Source organism: Xyrauchen texanus, chromosome 26, assembly GCF_025860055.1.
Source record: "Xyrauchen texanus isolate HMW12.3.18 chromosome 26, RBS_HiC_50CHRs, whole genome shotgun sequence".
NCBI classification, from domain to species: domain Eukaryota; kingdom Metazoa; phylum Chordata; class Actinopteri; order Cypriniformes; family Catostomidae; genus Xyrauchen; species Xyrauchen texanus.
This window is the reverse complement of record NC_068301.1, coordinates 26,320,839-26,334,249: the sequence shown is the minus strand read 5'-3', so window position 1 is coordinate 26,334,249 and position 13,411 is coordinate 26,320,839. Positions and strand designations below refer to the sequence as shown.

Genomic DNA, 13,411 nt, shown 5'->3' with positions numbered 1-13,411 from the left:
GTTGATATGTTCAGTTCAATTAGCTTGAATAAATCATTGCATTTGAAACAAGGCTGGTTGTATATGTTAGTAGAACAATCAATCCTTTTTTCTACAAGTCATTTGACATGAAAACGACAAGTCTTTTGAAATGACAGACAAACTATTCAGTTATGAAATAGTTCAGTTGTCTTGCAGCTAGCTACAAAAGATCCACTTTGTTCCTAATTACTTTTTCGTAAGATGAAGTGGGAGGCAGAATGTGATGCAACATTAGATGCGACATGATTCTTCCTCAAAACAAGGACTTTCCTCGTCCTAAACCTTACAGCTCCTGTGGATGTTTTATGATTGGTAATTGAGATTGTTTGGTTTGCTAAATCAAATGTTGAGGTGTTACCTACAGATTTGACCCTATAAAGTAGGCTAAATGTAAAATTAAAAGAGCTTCGAAATTTTGCAAATAAACATGGAAAAAGCTGGAGCTACTGAAAACACGGATCCCAGAACTAACAAAGAGAATGATCTTTTCAGGTTATTCCTGTAAATCCATTAAGGCTTTATCATGGGATGCACAAAAACACAGACTTGTCTAATTGGGAAATTGATATTAGCTGATAAAGTGATAACATGGGATGTTTGCGGTGCAGGGCTGTTCAGCTGCTGTCTGTTTTACTCTCCTGTCAGTTTGATAGACAGCGCTGAATGTTTGGCCTTTCCAGTCAGTTATCAGCCTTTTAAATGATAACTTGTATTATTTATGCTGTATTTCCATTGCATTACATATCAGCGGACACATCAAAGTACATTTTCCAGCATGTGTGAACCCTTGGGTGAGTGTCCATCATGTGATAACCAACTTATGAAGTTCTTGAAGTTCTGTGACACATGACTTCTCTATGCACTTTCCTTCATGTTTCTGCTTTGCCTCCTGGCCTGATGTCTGACACCCCACAATCACTCAATCACAACTTTCACAAAGTCTTTCTTACCACTAACCATCGGGGAAACTTGTGGTGCTTTTACGTCATTTAGAAAATACCGTAATTACGAGATTTCTTCTTGTAAAAAACGTTTCTGAATTTGTAATTGCAAGTTGCAAACTGTATTTTATAAAAAAACCTCTGACTTTACAGTCATGACTTGTAAGAGGAACCAATATGGTAGTGGCCTGAGTAGTTTGTAAAAGATAGTTTACATATAATTCTGTTTCATTTGCCATTTTATTATAGACAGTGTTTCCTGGTGTGCTTTCTTTGTTCTTAAACTTTTCGCAAGGATATATAGAAGTGAATTTATATATCTGTCATTTACAAATCCATTTTGGTGTTCTGAGCTTTTTCATAAAAACAAATAATTTCGTAGTCCAAGGATGTGAACAGTTCAGAGTAAAATCTCTGAAGTGTCATATTGTAATTACAACAGGTCATGAATGCAGCATTAACCCAATTCCTGAAGTCAATATGAAATCAAAATAAAAAAAAAATGTATACTATTAGCTTTTTTTCAAAATTGGCACTTAATTCATGTTTTTGGTCTAATGCACAATTCACAATTCAATCAAACTTTAATTAGAGTGTAATAACTTCTAGTGATCCAACTCTGAAACTTTCCTTTTCGACTTACATGTCATGAATTTATTCTTGTATGGAATAGGGCTGGTCGATTGGACCATGTAATCGGATATTGACGAAATTTGAGAAATATCTCGATACCAATTGCGACACTCATTGGCAGACAATGATCGACAATATCGGGAAATGACAAAACCATGGAGCTGGGAAGTCTCCAAATATATTGAATAGCAACAAAGGGTATAAAGTTAGCACCTGCCAAATGTGAAATTTCAATTAGCCTATTATATCATGCGAATAATTTTGCTCATCTACTGTTAGACTAACCGTAATACATCTCAAAATGACACATGATAAGAAATGCCGTTAGACACAAAGACACGTGATTGAAGAAACACACTTTATTATATTTTGTAAAATGGACAAAAGAAAAAAGACATCAATGCGCATCTCTGATACACACGTGTCTCGTGGAACACACACATGCAATGAGTTCTCACTCTTTCTGTTTCAGTCATACGAAAACTGTTTGCAAGTATATTGTCATCTATGAGAATGCTGCAAATGACGTAAGACCATCACAGGAGCTGCTTGAAGTTTAGTTCACTTCATTTCCACGCCGCAGTTCGCGCTTAACATGCATTTTGACCACATCTCTTCAGATTCACTTTATTGCCTATAGATGTGTATACAACCTAAACAAAGTTCTTCTTGAACCTAAAATTTATTTATATTTCAATTATTATTATGTTTACATTTATACAGTAATTGTCTTTAGAGCTTAATTTGTATTAGTATATTTCCACCTGTTGTAGACTGATGAGTGATGGAAAATGGAAGGGATGTTATATACGATTTTTTTGACCACTTCGTTATTTTAATTGCTTTTTTAGTTAAAGTGCAGTTTGAATTCAGAAATTTCTTTGGGTTAAGTTTTTTTGTGTTTTGAAAAATGTATTACATTTTTAAAGCAAAATCAATAAAGCAAGAATATTCACAGATCCCTCTGCTGGGGAACTGTAATCAGATATTGCAATATTGTTTATAGAAATGTTGTGAAAATATTTTTTGCATATCACCCAGCCCTATTATGGAACACCCACTTTTCATGATTTAATCACTTCCCGATGGATAAAATCAATTCCTTCTTTTTTTTTTTATCCAGTTTCACTCAGAAATATGTCAGAATATGGAAGTGAAATGGGTTGCAAATATGAAAACTGCTTGATGTTATTTTATATACTAAGTTAGTACTTGAATCTAGAGTCTTTATTCTAGCCCGTAGAATTTGTTCACGCAACTTTTATTTGAAGTTACCATGAAACGGCACCACTTTCAGTTATGGGGACCAGTCTGAATAGTGATAGCTTTATTATCGCCCCTTGCAGGATTTGAACCTTCAAACTTTTGGTTATCAGCCGAGTAGGCTATACCACCTCCAGATGTTTCATTACATTATATGTGTTCAATATCTTTGTAGGCACCCAGAGGCCAGACTCCATTCCAGAGGTGGGTGAAGATGCAGCGAAAACAGTAGGAACATCTCCATCCAGTATGGCCCTGACTGAGGAAGAGCAAGCAGAACTCTGCAGCGAACTAGAAAGGGTGAACATCCTTCAGTCCTATTATATACCAGAGATACCATTGCTCATTGAGTACACTGTTTCACTTTACTCTCAGTGGGGGAAAAAAAAAGCAATGTCAATGTACAAAGCTCTGAGAAACTGTACAAAAGCATGTGGTCAACTTATTGAACAGTCTCTGCAAGATCTCAGCTGAAAGGAAATGATGGCATACCATCAAGCTATGGAATGCCTCAGGTTATCTCAAGAGGAAGTGTGGTTGTTTTTAAAGTCAAAACTCATTTTACAATCTACTTTCTGCTCTAGTTTGCCTTATGAAAATCTTTGTTACTCTGATCACATAAAATACTAGTTAAAGTTTGGACACACCTACTCATTCTTTATTGTTGCAATTTCCCACATATTAGAATAACAGTAAAGTTATCATAAATATGAAATAACTCCAATGGAAATGTGGGAATTATGTATATTATATATATTTTAGCTTCTTCAAAGTAGCCACCCTTTGTTTAGATTACAGCTCTGCACACTCTGGGCAGAGCTCTCAATGATCTTCATGAGTTGGCTCCTTCAATGCCTTTTTGAAAAGTATTGAAGGGAGTTGCCAAGAGAATAAACTGGAAGGATTTTAAGTGTGTCCAAACTTTTGATTGAAAGGGCTTGTACATCTTGTAGCTGTTTCTAATGTCTAATTCAGTTACACTTCAGATTAATTTAGTCAGGGTTTGAATTTGTTTTGAACCAGTGTCCCCACATTATTTAACATATTTTCCATATAACATAAAGGTGACTTCTTGTATCCCGCTTTCCTGCAGGTTGAAGATGAGATCCAGACTCTTTCTCAGGTGCTGGCGGCAAAGGAGAAGCAGGTGGTGGAGATTAAGCAGAAGCTGGGCATCACTCCACTCAACGAGCTCAAACAAAACCTGAGCAAGAGCTGGCATGAAGTAACCACCTCCACTGCGTACGTGCCCTCAGCCACTTCAGGCATCTGTGTGCCGCCCGCTGCCTGTCGTATAGCTGTTGAAGAGCGGCTCCATCTGTCACTTCTTCTGCCGTGCATTCACACGTTTAACTACTTGGTGTTTGGCTGAATCACGTGAAAGAAACACAGTTGGGAAGAGCTGGTAGAATGAAAAGATCTTGTGTTTTATGGTAAAACATGTCCAAAGAAGACATGATGTGATTAAGATTTCAGTGACAAGTAATTTTTCATATTCAATGTTTAATATACATGTGGAGTGAGATTTGGGACAAATTAGTTTGCACTGTGGGTGGGGCTACCGAGGGCAATGGCGAAAGAACACAACCCAAGCGACCGACAAAATGTCCTATCACAGTTTGCTTTATTGAATCGCATTTTAGGACATGGTGTAATGCTTGTAGTGATTCTTGTTTTTGCTGGACAGGTACAAGAAGACCTCAGAAACCCTGTCCCAAGTGGGTCAGAAGGCAACGACTGCATTCTCTAGTGTGGGCTCGGCTATTAGTAGAAAGCTTGAGGATGTTAGGTGAGATGAAATATTGTACAAACTTCTCATTCTTTCATTTTAAATTCACCCTTTTGTCCACTATAGTTAACCAAGTAACACATAAATGAAAACTGACTAACACTTACTAATTATTGTCTATTTCAAATGACTTGATCTTATTCATTTATGTACAGTGGTGTCCAAAAGTCTGAGACTACAACAAAGATTTTTTTAAAATAATTATTATTATTTAAACCTGGAAAATAAATTAGTTAAGAGGATTTTGATAAATTTAACACCAACAAGAAAAATTATAAAAATATAAAGAAGAAATATTAAAGATTGTTCTTAAATGTAAGCAAAGTTATGACATTGACCATGTTAAGCTCTCTGGAATATTCACAAACTATGTTACGATTAAATGTAAATGGTCTGCACTTATATACGGTAGTGCCTGTTTTAACCTTAGCGGTAACCAAAGCGCTTTACACTGTGTCCAATTCTCACACACACACACACACACACACACACACACACATTCATACAAAAATGGCGGCAGAGCTGCCATGCAAGGCGCTAGCCTGACATTGGGAGCAACTTGGGGTTCAGTGTCTTGACTCTTCGGCATGTGGAGTCATGTGGGCCAGGAATCGAACCGCCAACCCTGCGATTAGTGGCCGACCCGCTCTACCACCTGAGCCACAGCCGCCTATGTTAATCAGATCCATCTGATTAACATTAATCATCAGATTTGCACAAACTTATGTAATGTATGCTGTCATCAAAGCACATACTAAGAAAATCTGAAATTCATGTACTCAAATTTGAATTAAATATTTTGTATTAAATTAGAAACTAATGCAAAATTGAAGCATTTTCACTAGTTTTAGTAAGAATTTTGGACCCCACTGTATGCGTTCTTTAACATAACACTACTGGACATCATAACACAGTGCTGAATTCCCCTCACACAAAACAAAAGGGAAATTATAGAAAATAGGAAATTTAGCCACAATTAAACCATTAAGCATAGACACCCACATCTTTCACTGAAGTCAAAGGAAACTGACATGCACTCGATTTCACCATCTTACGACACTCTGCTGCAATGCTGGCAACATCATTAACTGTTTTTTGCTAATGAAACCTCTGCCGTTTACAGATTACAGTCATTGTCCAATTCTTTTGGGTAAGACTGTCTGCAAAGGCTATAAACAAAAGCCAGTTGCTTTGGATGCTATACTGCTCAGTAGTGTGATGAATAGTCTTATAGTATGGCATGTGCACAGTTGAATCTCTGTTTTGCTTATATTTCTGTTAGCTTTGCAGTCATACATATGCTATTGTACTCCTAGAAGTTGACCAAATTCATTTTTTAGCCAATAAAATGCCAATTTACACAAAATTTGTGACACGAACTGCCAACGAAAGGTCTATTCACACCGAGACTGATGCAAATATAATGAAAAACAATATCACCCCTGTACAGTAGGCAGTACTGTTCTACAAATATTTATTCTGTGCATGGATCTTATGACATTTAAGCTGAATTGACATTCAGCTGTCAATTCAAGGCAGTTATTACGGTTTCATTATGTTCTTTCCAAGTTTTTGATGCTTTTAGAGGAATATAGAATCAATGTGTTTTTTTGTGCAAGTGAGATGATCAAAGAGCGCTGTTGCATATGTCCCATGTTGCTGTTGCATGTCTTCTGTCTTTATATGTGCATGTATTTTGCAACAAGCATATTCCAAATGAACTTTTGAACTCAGCTTCTCTTTTTTAATCCCTGGATAACATAACTAAAGTGATAGTTTAGTGATAAAAATACACATAACAATGTATAGTAGGTAAAACAGGTATAGCATAAAATAAGATTTATATTCTTGTGCATGGTGAGAAAAAGAGCACTGTTACAGGAATACTTAGTTATTTTATCCTTGCAATAAAAATAGCGTTAAAAAGCTCTTTATCTCATTGGTCAATCTGAAGAAGAAAATCTAACCGCTGTCTGTAAAAAAATAAAAAAATAAAAATGTTGACGGAAGATTTGTCGGACCCGGTGTAAATAGCACCTATTCAAAAGCTTGTTCAGAACAAACCTTTGCACCGACATATTCGGTCTTGGTGTGAATAGGCCTTTACACATTTAAAATGTTGTCAATGTTGTTTAAGAATTTTGATTACTCATCTTGCACTCAGTAAACCAATAAATTTGCGCTTATTAAGCCATTTTATGGGGACTTTAATCTGCCCTTTTGATGATTTTTCCTAGTTTCAGTTGTCTCGTGCTTTGTGTAACTTTAAATCTCATTGTTTCTCAGTACTCTTAGTTGTGTGAAATGATGTGCATATATCTCTCACAAGTTTATTTCATCCCCATGTGGCTGGTCCATCTTCTGGCTGTTGCTCAACTGAGCATAATGTTTCCTCTGACAATGTTTCAGACATATTTAAACCCTGTTTATTCCCTGCAAATTCTCTCGTACACTGTTCATCCAAACTGTCCAACATGGCTGTGGTGTGAATCTGTGTCAGTGATACCCATAATAAAGCCCTGATGGATTAAAGCCTTACACTCTTATTCAGTTTTACAGTGCATGAAGAGCTGAGGTGTTTATTTTCTCGCTATTTGTAAAATCATAGACGCGTGCCTTTGCATGGATTTCTTCCCCTCTTGTAATGCGTTTGGTACTTATGGCTTTTAACTCCTGTCTGCTCTTCTTTAATGCTGACGGATAGTATACGCTCCATACAGCATTCTGCTAGCATGCCCTTGATGAGGTAAGGAGTAGTTCACAATATAAAATACTTGATTCTTGGTCGCAGCATTCTGTGGTCAAATGTTTTTGTATAATGACCTGACTGTATAATTTACTGTTGTCCCTTACAGAATTGTTTTACTTTTGTCTCTTTCTTCTCACATATTTAAATAATTTCAACTCAAACCAATATTTTATGACCAGTGATGCTGGATAATGTGCAGGCAGCTGGTCAGTTGGCTGTATATTGTCCCCTTACTTATGTTTCTTGGAGATCATATAAGCTCTGATCTGAAAGCTAGTGAGCTGCATTGCTGTCTACATAGGCAGGTACTTTCGAAGCCAGCATCGTAACTGAAATAGGACCTCTTAAAGCCACACAAATAGAACATGTGATGTGCACAAAAGAATAATGCAATTATTTGTTTCCAGTGAAGTATACCTACATTTTTGCAAAATGATTTTTACGTGGCTCGTTGTACGTATCGCGGCAGTTACCTGGTGAAATAAACATTAGAGGTGCTACAACAATGGCTATTATTCACTTTCACACAAATCACGAGTAAAATGGCAGATTCGTAAAGATTTACAGATTATTAACAGCATTTACTTTTACCCTGTTCCTCACACAGTGCTATCTTGTGACATCTAAACACTTACTAATTGTAAGGCGATACATTTTAATAGCGTTTAACAAAATAATGTGGTTCCCATTTATTACACAATCGGTTACGTTTAGGGTAGGAATGCTGGTTTTGTTGATTTAAAACTCCTTAAAGCATTACCCTTCAAGACCTCATCTGGCTTTCATCCCACATTTGTTTTTATGACACTATTGGTCAAGTTTAAGGTTTAGGGTTGGAGGGTAGGTTTTTTGTTTGTTTGTTTGTTTTCTCGACAGAGCATTAACCTTATAAACCTCATCTGTTTAGTAGAACATTTTAGTAGCTTTTAGCACCTTACAGTGGACATTTCACTTTGGTACTACCGCTGTGATACGTGTAATGAACCACGTAATTTAATTTAGCAAATACTTCGCCAATGCCATGTCATATTAATGAGATCAGGCTGAAATTTTCAGTGAGCTTGTTACAGTGTATTCAGGATTTGCCTTATATATGAGATTGCGATGCTGCCCAAAATGTTTGTATCTTGTAAGCCAGCATAATTTTGGAACAGCCTTCATGTCTTGGGCATGCCTATGATTCCTTGAAATATTGCCTAAATCGAAAGCTCATTAGAGCAAAGCCATAGTGAATGAATGGAGGCAGAATAACATTTGTTATACTTAGCACCATTTTGGCACATTTTTGCAATGTAAAATTATCTGTTTCACATCATTACATCACATCTCTTGCAGGAACAAGGCCACCTTCAAATCATTTGAGGAGAAAGTGGAAACTTTAAAGGTAAGGTTTGGTACCAAGAACCAGTTCTTTTCCAGAACATTTTAATTTTTAAATGATTTTTGGTTCCGTTTACAGTTTCTGTACATGCAATTTTCCGCCGATGTGGATCGAACACTGTCCTAAAATACTCTGAAGTGTGTCCTGCTGCGCAATTGAGTGGCAGTGTATTTGATTTCCATACGCATGACTCCTATGAGCCGGCCTTTTGAATGTATACAGAGCAAAACATACGGTGCTTCCGGTATAGTCCTCTTCCTGAATAAATTACTCGAATTATCTGGTTATTTTGAATCTACTGCGTGGAACATTACGTGTTTCCGGTATAGTCCGATTCTTTTGAATCTGCAGTGTAAAAGATACGGCACTTCCGTTATTGACGATTGCTGAACGAATGAGTCTTTTTGAGCCGGCCCTTTGAATCTATACAGAGCGAAACATACGACGCTTACTGTACAGTCCTATTCTCGAACGAATGACTCTAATGATGTGGTTCTTTTTAATCTATATCATGGAACATATGCCACTTCTGGTATAGTCTGATCCTCTAACGAATGACTCTAATTATATTGTTCTTTTTTTATTGAATCAAAAACACGTATACTGTACATCAGTTGGAGCGGTTAATAAATTAATCTTATTCTGATGCGCAAGTTATGAATGTCCAACTAGATATAAAATTAGAATTGTTGAAGTCTCATAAGCATTTTGTGCAACATTAGACTACATAACACAACTGTCCCTGGAACTGTCACTGTGTTTATTTCATGTACTTCAGACCTGTGAGACTGCTTGTTTATATGACAATGTTTAGATAAAGATAAACCATTTTTGTTGTAATAAGTGGAATTTTACAAAGTAAGAAATGCATGAATTAATTATGCCATCACATTTCTTGTTTGTTTAGATTTTTGTTTTTAAATATAGTTGGGATCAATTATTGTGTTGCATTTATGCTTCAAAGTCTGCAAACATACCTTTTACACATGTTTTTAATTTAGTTCTCATTTGTTATATTCATTATTAGCTTCTAGATTTGTAAAAATCTGAACTGATCTTATCATTTGGCAATAAAAATGTAATCTCTTATATCCAAATAATAATTCTTCAAAAGTACTAAAAGAATCGTTGAGGAATCTGAATTGGAACCGGAATCGTAAATTTAATACGATTTCTATCCCTATTTAAATGTATAGGAATAATGATAATATAAACCCTGTGTGATGACTTGAAAGTTTCAAAAACAGGTGGTCTCATTTCTGCCCTTACAGACAAAAATAAGCCCCACACCCTCGACGGGAGATAATGAAGCAGATTCAAACCCCAAACTTGACACAGAGCCAGTGGTGCAACAGCCAGAGGGAACAGTTACTCCAGATCTAGGACCCCAATGAAGATCCATCTGACACACCTCCAAACCCATCAAATTCCCTCCTACTCATCTCCCCTCTCTGTTTATCTCCTGCCACTCCACAGCTGTTTGCCATGACAGAAAAGCCAGTAGAACAATTTGAAAGGAGATGTTGCTCTGACCCTGTCACATAAATTCAGAACATGTGATTGAAATACCTGGCATGCACAAGATGTTTTGTACAGTCTTGTACATGCACAGGTGATGTGCATATGGCATTTTGAAAAGATTCCTGATTTTTCAATGCTACTCTCCGCTCTTTACAGTGATCACTTGCTTTCTGGTAGCAGCCACGTTTGCTTACTGGAGCAACTCCAAACAGGACACAGTAGTCCTAAACTGGAGCATATGTGTGAGTTTGCATGTTTGCTCATGGTGCATCACTCATTCACTGCAGTATTGACCTCTGACATTTTACCCCTGACTTTAGGTCAGTGTTGCTTGCTTGGCTTACATGAGAGGCTATAAAAGGGAGTCTCTTTTTACACTCACACTTTTGAAAGATATATCCTGGATTAATGTAAAATATATAATTGAATTAGATTGCCTAATTTCCTAAATGGTTTAACAATAACACATACTACCCACAAAATTAACAAAAATTCTACTAGCACAAATCAGTTACCTTAAAGAGTGCTTTGTCTACATTTATAGAAGTATATAGAGTGGTTATGTTCTGTTCTGTTTTTTTTTTTTTTTTTTCATATTTTTAAAACTAATGCCAAAAATGCAAAACCTAAGAAGTTCTATGTATATAAATGTGCATAGTTTAGTCTAACCTAAAGGTTTTGCTTACAAGTATGTGTATTGTTAGCATTAATAAATACTATTGTACCAAGTACGATCAAACAAAAGTTACAACACTGTATCATCACTATTTTTTCTGTGCTTTTGATTCATGTTCATGGTTTAGATGCAGAGCTTGTGTCATAAATTAGGAAACTTGAGTAGGACGACATGCTTCATGCGACTTAATTTCTCTTTGTTTATGTAACACTTTTGATTAGTCGCAACACTGAGATCTCAGTGCCTTATGTTGCTGTAATTGGGGAGGTTACAACTAGCTTTTGAGGTATTGTAATTTAACTACTGCTGTTGCTTTTGAGACTGTGTATTATGACATCAGAGGGACTGACAACTTCATAAGAGTTGTTTATAATCTAGAAACGATCCCTGTTGTTTCAGACACCAAAAAAGGAGTTAATATAAAATTTTTAGCTTGCATTCCAGTACAACTTTATAATATTTATAAGCACTAGTTAAAGTATTGTTTGTTTCATTCAGCTTCTTAGAGTACTTAGTGTTGTGCCATATTTAAGGTCTTAACAAAACTTGGCAATATTCAGCTGTTATCAATGTTTGAATTTTTTTTATTGATATTGTGGGCAGAGTTTATTACCTTTAGAAGATAATGTTTTATGGCTTTGGTATGTTAAACCGGTAACAAAAAGCTTTGGTGAGCAGAGGGTGTTTTTGCATGTGTGCACATTTCTAATTGTTTGTCACGTTGAAAGCAGATCTGTTCTCATACAGTAATATTTCATTCTTCATTATATGACTGGGCAAAACTTAAATGTACTCTTGAGTAATTTGGGTGTACAGTTAAATTCCATTACATTTTTATATTTTGCTTTGATGCACAGAGAAGGTTTATGTTGCAAATGCTGCTGCAAAACATTACTTTATAGAGACATAAGTTTAACATGCTCTATCTACCTAGTTGTGATTTCCAAAATCTTGTATCAAAGTCATTAAACATGGTCAGCAGCAACCAAATGTCCATTTACAACCAAATTTATGTTTGTGTATAGTGACCAATACTAGTCACAAAGATAGATTGTTAAAAATATTGGAGGACCAAAATAAATTTAATGATACCCCATTCAAAAGTCTGCCTCACTGTTGTCATGGCTCAGGAGTTGTATGTTTCCTTTTTCTCAACATCATCTTTATAAAATGAATGTTTCTTTACACTGAATCTCTCTAATGGGCTTTTGTGTTTGGTATCAGTTGCAGCGGTTAATCCTGCTGTTAGGGTCATTTAGAAAAAGCATCCTAAAAATCTAGAACTACTTTATGAGCAGAGATATAAAATGTGTTCATTTGTATGTCCGGTGCCTAATAAAGCACCTTTGACAATGTCTGTGTCCAGTCTTTAATGCAACAAGTAAATGAAGCTTATTTGACAGAGCTGCAGTACCGCTACAGTACACGTGATGGCGCACCGATGTTGGCTTTGTCTATGCACATTTTAAAGTCACCTTGACAGAGTAGTTAAATGAAAACGATAGGGCATGTCATAATCTGTTTGTGAATGCATCAATAACAAATAACACCGTTTAATGTAAAAAATGGTGTTATATTGCATATAATATAATGCTATTAATAGCTAGGGTGGATAAATAGTGTGAGGGGAGAGTGTAATCCCTTTTAAAGGGATAGTTCACCCCAAAACGTAAATTCTCTCATCATTTACTCACCCTCGTGACTCTTTCTTCTGCTGAACACAAACACATTTTTTAGAAGAATAGCTCTGCTCTGTTTATCCTTGCAATGCAAATTAATGGTGTACAAAACCTTTGATATCCAAAAAACACATAAATACAGCATAAAAGTAATCCATACAACTCCAGTGGTTTAATCCATGGGTGCGTCCCAAACCGCACAGTTCTCCACTATTCAACGCCATTTTGTAGTGCAAATAGTGCGAGTAGTATGTTAACACTGACAATGCAGCAAAAAGAAGTGTACTTTAAGGACTCTGATGATGCGGTTTTTTTTTTTCAACCGTCAAAACAGAGTGTGGAATTTTGGACATTTTGGGTCACAGGGTTTGTACATAGTGGAAGGGGCGGTGTTACCTGGCTGCACTGCTGGTCTGACAAAAAGTTGCAAATAAGGGAAAATGTAGCAGCTAGCGAAACATCAGTGGATACCACACCTTACAAATGTGAGTTGAATGCTTTACCATCACCCCACAGTGTGTGAATATGTACGTTGTTTAAGATACAAGTGTTGAACTGAGGTTGGCTAATGTGCTAAATCTAGTGGCAACACATCAAGTGCTCTTGAAACGTCCGTCAGCTGTTAGACGGCGAATGCTTTCATGTAGTAGAAAAACATTGTTTCATTTGGGACGATACTACACTTTGAACATTCATGCACTACATGGCTGAGTGCATAGTATATTTTATAAGTGCATAGTGTGATGTTTGGGACACGG

At 36.3% G+C, this 13,411-nt stretch overlaps 1 protein-coding gene across 4 annotated transcripts in view; it reads left to right on the top strand.

The window, feature by feature from the left end:
* Positions 1-12,310, top strand: part of LOC127619914 (tumor protein D52-like) — a 206,421-nt gene extending 194,111 nt beyond the window's left edge. For 3 of the 4 annotated variants that reach the window (XM_052092948.1, XM_052092947.1, XM_052092945.1), the window contains exons 2-7: positions 3,034-3,158; positions 3,952-4,100; positions 4,546-4,647; positions 7,352-7,393; positions 8,732-8,780; positions 10,049-12,310. In XM_052092948.1, the coding sequence (XP_051948908.1) occupies positions 3,108-3,158; positions 3,952-4,100; positions 4,546-4,647; positions 7,352-7,393; positions 8,732-8,780; positions 10,049-10,171 (516 nt within the window). In that variant the 5' untranslated portion in view covers positions 3,034-3,107 and the 3' untranslated portion in view covers positions 10,172-12,310. The remainder of the gene's footprint in view (positions 1-3,033; positions 3,159-3,951; positions 4,101-4,545; positions 4,648-7,351; positions 7,394-8,731; positions 8,781-10,048) is intronic. The other variant, XM_052092946.1, reaches the window with a different exon arrangement.
* Positions 12,311-13,411: the final 1,101 nt, after the last annotated feature.